This window comes from Theobroma cacao, chromosome 6 (assembly GCF_000208745.1).
Source record: "Theobroma cacao cultivar B97-61/B2 chromosome 6, Criollo_cocoa_genome_V2, whole genome shotgun sequence".
Classification (NCBI taxonomy): Eukaryota; Viridiplantae; Streptophyta; class Magnoliopsida; order Malvales; family Malvaceae; genus Theobroma; species Theobroma cacao.
The window spans coordinates 23,729,116-23,740,162 of NC_030855.1; the positions used below are offsets into that span (position 1 = coordinate 23,729,116).

An 11,047-nucleotide genomic window follows, 5' to 3' on the forward strand; every position below is an offset into this window, starting at 1 on the left:
GCAAAATTATATATCATGAGATGCCACAGAGAAAAAGTTTGCTGATATGAACCGGTGGTGGGGTTTGCTGTAGGGCTAAGTGGACTGTCATTGACCGTTTTAACTCTTGAGAAAACATATTCCCAAAAGCATGACTGTTTCAATTCCGGCTTTAACATTTTACAAGCACATGCCTAACCGAAAAAATTTTAACCTAATTATATATTTCAGTTGAATCTTTTCACCTATGTACAGGCTTTGAGTACCCTTTGGATTCGGATGGGTTGTCCAATTTTGCAAATCGAATTGTCACTGTGGATATGAATGAAATTATATGCATGTAACCTTCTAATAATGCAACTTCCCCTTTCCAAGAGAATCATGGTGGTCTTAGGATAAAGTTCATTAGACAATGACGATGACATATCAGCGTAATCAGGTGGAAAGTTTGGCTGAACTTCCATTGATTTGGAATCGTACTAGATTGATTTGACCAATTGCTCACCACCCCGATACATGTGGTGATGTCTTGAAGTGTTTAGAGGGGTAAGAAAATGAATTCTTCATCTGGATTAACTCGTAGCCTTTTGACAAAGTAAAAAAGCACGGATTAAACTTGTCTGGTCAATCATCATCCACATAGATACAGCATCGACACATGTTAGAACAACCCCAATGAAACTGGCATTAATATTTCAATGTTTAATATCGGCTTAATGGCTTATTCCCACTCCTTAAATCTTATCTAATTACTAATTTATTGGTGTTATTATGATTCCTGAAGTAATTTCTTTGTCAACATTTTTCAGGCTTAGTATCATTATATTCGTAATGACCAGCTTCTAATGGTTGATTACGACTCCTTAATCTTATCTAAATTACTAATTAATTGGTGAGTTTCTACATGACATGCGACACGTGGTTGACGAAGGTCAAGTACACTGAGATTACGTGGCAGGTTCCAAGATATAATTACCTTTTCGAATACTTAATTAATCTGCATACGTAAACAAACACCATGGACTATAATTTACATTCATGCTTGTCTCCCTTGCAATCATTACATTCCAAGATTTGTGTGTTAGAATAAGCTATAATTTACTTCACTTTTATCATCAAATTTTTAACTTAATTCCATTTTTATTTGATCTTCTTAATCTCATGTTCAATAATCAATGCATATTTCCTTGTATTTTATCCTTCGGAAGAGCATTTCATTGTGGGACTAACAGGACCAGAATGCGGCAAACATCTAGTACACTGTATATGTATCAGAAAACAGTGAGATAAAGAAACCTAGCAAAAGTGGCTTTGGAGGGGGTGAGGGCTTATTGCCCAAGCCAGAGATATGCATTGAAAGCTTTGTGGGGAGCGTACCACTACTGACATAAAAAAGAAATAGAAAAATTTGTGTACCGACAACAAGTGTCTTTCTCTCTCTCTGGTTTAGGGACTAAATGGTCCACATAACTCACTTTTGAGTTTTGTGGTCCAGATTTGCAAGGAGAAAGATCAGCCTTCAAATGCAAATCCTTGCTTGTGGGAATTTCCTTTTTGTTAAAAACCCTGCCCTCTCCATGCTTTCTTACGTGAAAAAGGGAGACATTCCCAGAACTGTGAGGATGCAATGTTCCCTTTATAGCAAAACTAAGAACACTATAGATGTCATGCTTATTTCCTTGCCTAGATTTTTCTTTTTAAAGTATGCAATTATTATGAAAGATTTGAATCATCTTCAAAGTGAGATTCTTGACGATTTTAAATGAATAAAATTAAATAATTATATGCATTAGTAGCACATATGTTAATTACAAATAGTGTTTAATTAATTATACATTGAACGCTTTTTAAGTTCGAAATAATTTTTAATGGACTTGTTGTCACTTCATTTAATGTCTTAATTATCAAAGAGATCATTATATAAATTTTTTTTTGAAAGGCATAAATTATATTCTAATACTTAAAATGTTTATAAAAATTACCATGGATTAGTAGTGAGACAAAATAGCAGACTAAGGGGCACAGAATCCCCTGGTGCACTAAGCTGCGTAAATAAATACGAAAATGTACTATTCTGATCGAGTCAAGAAAGATCAAACAACCATTATGTAAATTATTTAACCTTTCAAATATTAACACCTAATATAATTAACCTTCATGATCACGAGAAGACAAGGGCCTTGGATTGAATCTCGAATTATTGTTATGATCTCTTGAAGTGAGTCGAGGTCCAAAGAGTATTGATCATGTAAATGTTCCTGCTTATGATTCAATAACCACCCTCCCATCTCAGCAACAATTAGAAGAAGAAAGCACATGTCCAAAGGAGTGAATCATATGGTAATTCAACTACCCAAAAGCATAAAATCACATTGTACAAGCATGGTCTTCGGGCTTCGATGGGCAATTGCAGGAGAGACTGTCTTTGCCAGACAGGGAAACAAAGGCTTACATGCACTTTTCCTGGGAGGCATATTTCACTTTCCAAAACCATTCCCAGTGGACGAGAGTTGTTGAAGGAATAGTGAAATCTAATTGATGTTGAAAGAGCAACAATCGGAGGATCCCTTTCCAATTCAATCTGTCTACTGTTTTTACACCAAATAGCGAATAACAATCCTAGAAACCTACAATATTGCGCCCCCCCCCGCCCTTCCCATGTTTTTTGGTACATCCACAAACCATAAGCAACAATTATTATTTGTGAAGACTTCGGTCTTCTCCAATTTTTTTTCCATATCCACTTGGCTTTCCAGGGGGAAAATACGATAAAGTGAGAAAGACCATGTGTACCTTATCCCCCCTTCAAAGCTTTTCCAGGGATTGCTCAGCTGTAAAATTGCTTTGAGAATTTGCACTGGGAAATTCCTTAGGAATCTCCTTTTGTGCGGACAATTTAACATACTTTTACCACCACTAAAATTTGGTCAGAGACTGTAGCTGTCGCTTTAGATGCCCCATGCCTACCAACTTTCTTCTGCCGTCTTCGTGAAAAGATGATTTACTGAAAATTACGTAATTCCGTTCATTTTAAACTCGAATTAATATTGACTCTTACTTTAACGTGTTAAATAATGTGACCAAATTATTCTGTTTTATATTTCATTCACTCACCATAAATTAAATTGTACAACACTTAAATGACATCAAAGTAGAAATCATATTAATTTGATCTGAAAAATACATTAATGAATATCCATAATTAATGAGAAATTCATCATACCCGAACTAATTCCATTAAAAAATATTTTAAAAAAAGAATAATAAAACCAAACAAGCACCCTATTCCTAGTATACATAGAGTCGAGAAAGGCTCCAACATTGAATAAAATATATAGTCTTTTTCTCTTAAGTCGTTACCATCCTCAAGACGAAGCAATTGTTTTATTGGAGAATAAGGTTACCTTTAGGAATTATAGTTAAGTTGTTAATGGTTTCGAAGAAGCAACCACGACGACTTTGGCCTTGGTTTTGTTTGCCATAAAGACTGATGAATTTCCCTTACCTTTTAACACTCACAGGACCACCTTTTGACGAACCAAGTCGCAATACTGAATTATTGCCACTCCTATCCTATCACGTTCAGTCTTCAACGTTTTGATCAAGACAATTGCATTAAAACGAAATTTGATAGGAACTTAACCTTAACATGTTGTTAATGTATCAATATCCAATCTCTTTTTATATTATTTATTTGATTTTATTATATGTTTATTTTATTCTTTAATGTATAGTATATTACTACAAGAAGCTAAGATTACAAAGACATGATTAAGGCCCAAACTAGAGCAGACAGATGGGCTTCAGTAACGGTGTCCAAAGTCTGACAGAGAGAGGCCATTTTGAATCCTTATAGTTCTGCCAACAAGAACAGGTCAAAATTTAATAACTTTGGTATTGATATTTGACAGGGAAAGCCCGTCCAATCACAATCACTCACTAATTCATATGGACCACGGTTGTTACATTGAACCTTCACAAGATTGAGACATGCGGCGATCTACTCCGAAGAGGAAAAGGCCAAGGCTACTAGCCGACTACTATCAACTTGCATTGTGCCGTATAGACACTGTAATTAATACTGAAAAACATCAAATCGAAATAATAAATTCCACCTAAACTTCGAGAGACAACTATGTTTTAGATATTTTTGGGGTAGCAAATGCAGAGAAACCCAATGCCCTTTTTCTCCCCGTTAGGACTTAGGATGCTTAACTTGGAAAGTATACTCCCACTTTTAACGTATTACGTTGAAATGATCCTGTTTCACACACACACAGAGAATGTGGGAATATATGCCAGCATTTCCCAGACTTTACTCTTTTCAGATCATTGAAGATTCCTGAATCATGAATCCAAATGCTATTAAGTCAACTAACAGCAAGAACCCTTTTTCCAATGTGTTTTTGTAATGATATTGGCTGAATTAATGCCTGTAAACTTCAATAAATTACATACTATTAGTAGTTTTTCCTAAAGGAACTAATAGGATTTGAATTTCCTGAAGTTAGGGGAACAAAGAAATGGAAAGATACAATAAACTGAATCAACTTTCCATGATCAATTATTGCAGAAACTTTACTCGTGTGCAAGTAAAGAAAATGACAGAACTATATAAAAAGAAGGGTAATATTGAAGAATGTTTGATTTGTACACGCAAGGATTCATCTTTGGAACAGAAAAGGAAAAAGAAAAAAAAAAAGAGTACACACAACTATAAACAGTGTGCACACGTGTGTATACACGAAATGTCATCCAGAACAAATGACTTTTCCGAAATGAAAATGATTTTCTTTAATTTTTCTCGGCCAATATTTTTAATTTCCTGCCCGAAAACATGATCATTGGTTGTATGTGTATAATAGTAAAAAGACACATTCAGCTTGATGCATGCCTACCAATCTATTTCATTCACTCTCACATGAGTGTGACATAAGGTACAAATAAAGAAGCTTAGAAAACGAACCTTTTAATTACAACTGACCCGGTGACACTACAAAAAAGCCAGGTCACAATAAAGATTCATGTGAATTTAGGTTTAGGCATAGGTGAACTATAGGCATTAGAGTGAGGGTGCACGGGACCAAGCTTTTGAATCCAATGAAGCAGCCCTTTCTTGTGATCTTGGCAACTTGGGTTCTGTACCAATTTCAGGGTTCCATCTTGATTAAGTGAGGACTCAAATTGCTCCAACACCTTCACTATCTGCCAAAAATCAGGCCTCTTCTCTGGGTGCAATGACCAACATTGCTCAATTAAAGCTCGCATGGCAGGTGGACAGTTGTGTGGGATAACAGGTCTCAAATTCTAAGAAAAGAAGTTCCGATGTCAGAATTACAGATATAAAAGCTTCTCAGTTGAGATTAACAAATGCAACAAATCATACATAAACATGCTACAATCGCACTTCAATTCTCCCACATAAGTGAAAATTCCAGTAGAATATCTGTTACTAACCAAGTAACCATGCCTTCCTTTCCTAAACTTCCAGAGTCATCCTGACAATTTATTCAACCTGCTGAAACAATGGAGAAACACGGTGCTACCTACATATTAAGTATCTATTCTTGTTTCTGAAAATGTGCTTAGGTTAGCCTCATATTGAGCAATGACTTTTAAATGATTGTTTGATTAACATCTTATGCCACTGCATGAGACCAAGATAATAGCATTAATGCTGAGCACCAGCAAGATGAAAAGGCTTCTTAGCAGTCTATCATGCAGACCAAACCACTCTGTTCTATCAGCATTGCTTAAATTCATAAAGACTTTCAATGCAGTCATATGCTAGATCTTGTGGATCAATATTACAATCTTCAGTTGACTGAACATGATTAAATCAATGAGATGGTAAAATATTTAAGAATTAAAATAAGCATAGACATGAAAATTTTGATAAGCAAAGGCCTGAATGAACTGAGGCTGATATGCAAGGACAGATATATGCATTCATATTACCAAAAAGCATGAGGTTAAGGAGCATACCTTGTTCACAACTGCAAAAGCAGCTTGGATAGGATTCATATCCTCATATGGAATTGTTCCAGCTACCATTTCCCACAAAATAAGTCCAAAGCTGTAAACATCCACCTTCCGTCCATACGATTTCTTTTTGATCATCTCAGGTGCCATCCAACGATAAGTCCCTGGATCATCTGCCAGTAGATCACAATATGCCTCCTCACAAGCTATACCAAAATCAGCAATTTTCAGATGAAATTCCTGATCAATAAGGACGTTTTCTGGTTTAAGATCACGATGAATGACTCCTTGAGAATGAATGTATTCCATTCCACGAGCAACTTCCAGAACAATAGCAATTAACTTTTCCATCGGAAGAGACTTGTGATCAAGCTTGTGCAAGTATGCCCTTAATGAACCCTCTGATAAATATTCTGTTATAACACAAAAAACCGGTGGCTTTCTGCATGCTGCTACAAACTGGTCAACAGATCAAACGATCAAGTGAGGATCGAAACTAACAAAAAAATACTCAATTCAAGATAATTTAAAGCTATGGCTCTTTAGCTATTAAGAGATCGAAAACCTGAATAAACTGTCTGGAAGCATGGTAATAACAGAACGAGATACATATGAAAAAGGAGGAAAATGAAAAAAAAAAAAGAAAGGAAAAAGTTCAATTACCTTTATAACATTCGGATGATGGAGCCGAGATAAAAGAGTAACCTCCCTATTGAACTGTTTCTCTAATCGAGCAGCCAAGTTTCCATTCTCGTCATCATCTGGTACCCTAATAATTTTAACTGCAACAGGTTCCTCCTTATATATACCATGATAAAGCCGGCTATGCGCACCATGGGCAAATCTAAGCCCAAGAAATAGCTGGGAAAGTTCAACAGTGTGTTCATCAGCTGCTTCTACGGCATTAACCCTTCCTCCAGCATGGTCAAAATACTTAGTCCAAGCCGACTCCTTCCTGCTCTTTGACCTATCTTGAACTTTTATGGAACCCAAGTGCCTAAGGGGACTTGAATTCGATGATGCTGGTGAATTGGATCCTTTCTTATCATGGGATTCTTTATGGAAAAACTTTCCCCTAAATCGCTTGTCGGATTCTTTCCTTTGAGGATTTGGAGTTGAGAATCTCCTCCTCTCAGACCTTGCTTCCTTAAAGGTATCAGAGAGAATAGTCTGAGGCAGAGGAGATACAGATCTTTGCTTGTTTGTGATAGGATTTCGCTGAATCTGTGGATCATTGTGAACTGATTTCTGTTTAGCAGAAGCCACTGCTGACCTTGGTTTCAATCCCAAACTCCACTCTAGATTCCTGTCTGATTGTAGGTGGAAAGGAAAAGAGACCAATCTTGATGAGTCCAATCTATGACAAACCGTGTGAGAAAACTTTGTTCTCCTAATCCATGAATTAGCATCGTCTGCCATTTCTTATATCCCTGTAATTCAATGCAAATACTTGATATCCTAGAAGACCTTAAACCTAAAGCTTTGCTTTTGACTTCCGTTCTATGTTTTCGTCCTCGTATGAAGAAGGGACACAATCAAGACTGTTCCTGAAACAATACTCCTAGGCAATATACAGAGCTCAAGAAACTAAAATTCTTCAAGCCCATCAACCATTGACCACTGAAAAATCAAACTTCGGTTTCATTGAAATCAAGAAACCAATCAAAGCCATGAAGAAGAACCATCAAGAATGAGACTCTGACTGGCCTTAATCTCTTCTCCATCGGAAAAATAAAAAAAGAGAATCACTTGAAACCCATCAAATATATCCACACTTGAAACACCATTTCTTCAACCTATCAAACCTTTGATCCATAACCAAAGTACCAAACCCTCCTCAAAAAACAAAAAACAAAAAAAAACCTTTTTTTCTTTCTCTTAGGCTTCAAAAGTCAAAATACCACCTTCCGTGAATGCCTGGAAAATCCCACACAAGTAACCAAATATACAAGTCATCAATCAAAAAATTAAAAATAATATAAAATAAAAACAAAAACCCCAGGAAAAAAACACAAAAGTATACTGCATTTTATTATTGAAAATAAAGAATAAAAAAAGCCATGAGTATAACACGCATTAACCACAAGAAGAAAAATAAAACTAATCATTGTGTCGAAAACAATCATAAACCCCATTATAAAAAAAAAGAAAAAAAGAAGAAAGACCCAGATTCATATATGACCAGATAAGCACAAAACAAATAAAAAATGGGAAAAAAAATCTCAAAGTAGTAAAACTAGTACATCTGATAACATATACCAAAAAGCATCCAAAGACAAGAACTTTACCATGAAGCTAATAAGTACATGGCTAATCAAGGCAAGGTGGCATTTTCTTTTGAGGGTTTTCTCTTTTTTTTTTTCTTTTTTCTAAAGTTCTAACCTTCTTCTTCGTTGTTAGGAACCAAAGACAGGATCTTTTTGTGGGTAGATAAGAGGAAAAAGATTAAAAAAAAAAACAAAACAAGACCCAAAAAATAGTAAAAAAAAATCTAGGAATTCTCCTGCAAAAAGAAGGTTTGTGATGGTATACGTATCGTCTACGGAGATGGTTGGAGACCGTAGATTCCGTGGACCCGATATTTTCGGTTGAGGACTTGGAAAAAGGTGGAGCCCAGTTGGGAGAGGGGTGGTGGAGTGTGGGGACCACAAAGACAGAAAGTCAATAAAAGACAGAGCTTTCGATTTTTCAAAAAAGCTTTTTTAAAATAAATAAATAAAAAAAAGGAGTAAAGTGGAGGAATACAAGTGTCATTATCACGGACAATTGAGTATTTATTTATTTTTTCCTTTTTATAATTAGAGAGGCAGCAGGAGTGGTACGGTTCGCACGGATTTAGTGTCCGTGGTTGGTATCGGGTAAAAAAGGAAGGTGCCACGGCCTATTTGGTGCAACTTTCGAATATGTCGGGTAGACAGACCTTTCTTGTTTGTCTATTTTTCTACGTACATGGATCGTATGTATACTTATTTTTTTCTGTTATATACTTTTAAAATTTTATTCTATAAAAAAAATGTAATGACACAAACTCATAAAGGAGGATTAATTAAAAGTGCTAACCAATAGAAAGGTCATGTTGACCAATTGCGGTGCCTTTGGGATTAATCAAGTCCTTTCAAGTGCGGCTGCTGCTGGTGGGGACCCAATGGGGTGCGTTTGCTATCAACCAGCGGTTAGGATCAAAGACCCGGATTTGACGCAACCTCACTACAGCAATAAAAGAGACCAAAATTCCTCATTCAAACCTAAGCCTTGAATCTCCATTCTAATCAGATAGACTCATTTATACCTATTTTCTTCTTAATTGGAAATATTTAAATTTGAGTTTGTCCATTTATTTGTAAATTCATTCTCATACATGTTTCGGTATCAATAATAAAATTTACATGTCGAAATTTAAACAAAAAGAAATTAAATTTCTTATCTAAAAATCCTTTGATAATTATTTAAAAAGAGTAAAAATATGAATTGTTCATGCCTTTGGTATTAATAATACAAGCACATATCACGCTTAATGAATTGAATGATGATATGTACATTCTTATCTAAAGAAATTAAGGATAAAGTACCCAACCGATAGTCATTCAACTTCTTTTAAAGCCTTGTTTTTAGACAAACAAATAGAAATTAAAGAGTTTTTCTTCTTGGACGGTTTGCTTTGACTTAAAATACCCAACAGACAAGGGAGAATGAACCTAATAAGATAAGAGCAAAAATAAAAGACCTCACTATTGATGGCCAAAACAGAAATGTACAAAAGCAAAATGTATATGTTAAAAATGGCAGAAAATTATATCAAACATTTTATTCAATGATTGATGCATGATTTTTCTATTTAAAAAGTAAGATTTAAAATTTTTAATTAAAAAAGAATGGCACAAAATCTAGAGGGATCATTTTTGCCAGCTCCCTCCTGCTTCATTGATGCTTTTGTTTGCCTTTTTCTATATTTTGTTTCCTGGTTCATATTGAGAGTTGGGAAAGAAAGAATGAACCCATGGGCCTCTTGGTCTAAAATTCAAGAGACCCATTGTTGAGAACAAAAGCAAAATATGGGTCCATCCGAGTTATCTCCACCAATGGCTTTAAACCCACATAAATGTTTTCCTCAACCACAGACTCAGACGGTCAGACCATCAAAACCCCAAGCCTAACAAACCCAACTCATTCAATCCCCTCCCTACTGTATCGCTGCCTTCACGATGGAGGTTGTTGGGCTCCTAAAGAAGCTCATATGTCTAGGAATTCTTTTCCAGGCAGGCAGGATCAATTCATCACTTGAAATAAAGATTTTACCAATTATCTAAGGATTAGACAATCAGAATTATGCTAAACTCTCTTACGTGGTTATTATCAAATACTTAACATAATGTGTTTACCAAAGGTTCATGGTTCAAGAGATAAGAGATAAACATATTAGATTGAAGTGAAGTCAATGTTTCATTCATATCTTCAATGATAATCTGATGTAAAGGAAACTAGATTTAGTCGAAAAAAATATTTAAAAGAGCAATGAATCACTCTCCTCCTTTTTTTATTCTTCTGATGCTAAAGAATAGGACAACCTTCAGTCTAACCAACCTTGGTATGAACATGCCAATAATATCGTTACCACTAGACAGCATCTGGAATGTTCTCGATGCTACTTGGTGGTTCCTGAAACTCGTGCATACCGGAACGTGGCATGTACGAAGTGATCTGATGTCAAGTTTGCATAGAAATTGGCTTCTTGATGATCCTCATCTAGATACTTCCAATGACTTCTAGTTTGTCGGATGATGAAGGAATAAAATACGTTTTTTTTTTAAAAAAAAACTTCTTATTTGTAATTTTTCTACCTTCATTTATGAATTACTGTTGAACTTCCGTGAAGCTCATAATCTTTCGTATTAAAAAAAATTGAATCTTACTTTTTAAATAAAAAAAATTGTATCGAATGTTCAGGTTCGTAAAAATTAATTAATACAATACAAGGTAAAAAACTAACCTGGAGTTAGTTCGGACCCTGATCCATTAATGTTTCTGACATTATTTTATAATTGTCAGGAATCCAAATCCGGTTGTATTGCTACACAACAACAGAGCA

The 11,047-nt window shown here is 35.3% G+C and overlaps 1 protein-coding gene across 1 annotated transcript; it reads right to left on the bottom strand.

Annotated features, from left to right (window-relative positions):
* LOC18596835 (serine/threonine-protein kinase HT1) lies at positions 4,593 to 8,422 on the bottom strand. Its single transcript, XM_007025540.2, has 4 exons — positions 8,250 to 8,422; positions 6,625 to 7,878; positions 5,965 to 6,420; positions 4,593 to 5,286 (listed from the first exon to the last, which is right to left on the bottom strand). The coding sequence occupies exons 2-4, from the start codon at positions 7,378 to 7,380 to the stop codon at positions 5,002 to 5,004; spliced, it is 1,497 nt and encodes a 498-aa protein (XP_007025602.1). The 5' UTR covers positions 7,381 to 7,878; positions 8,250 to 8,422; the 3' UTR covers positions 4,593 to 5,001.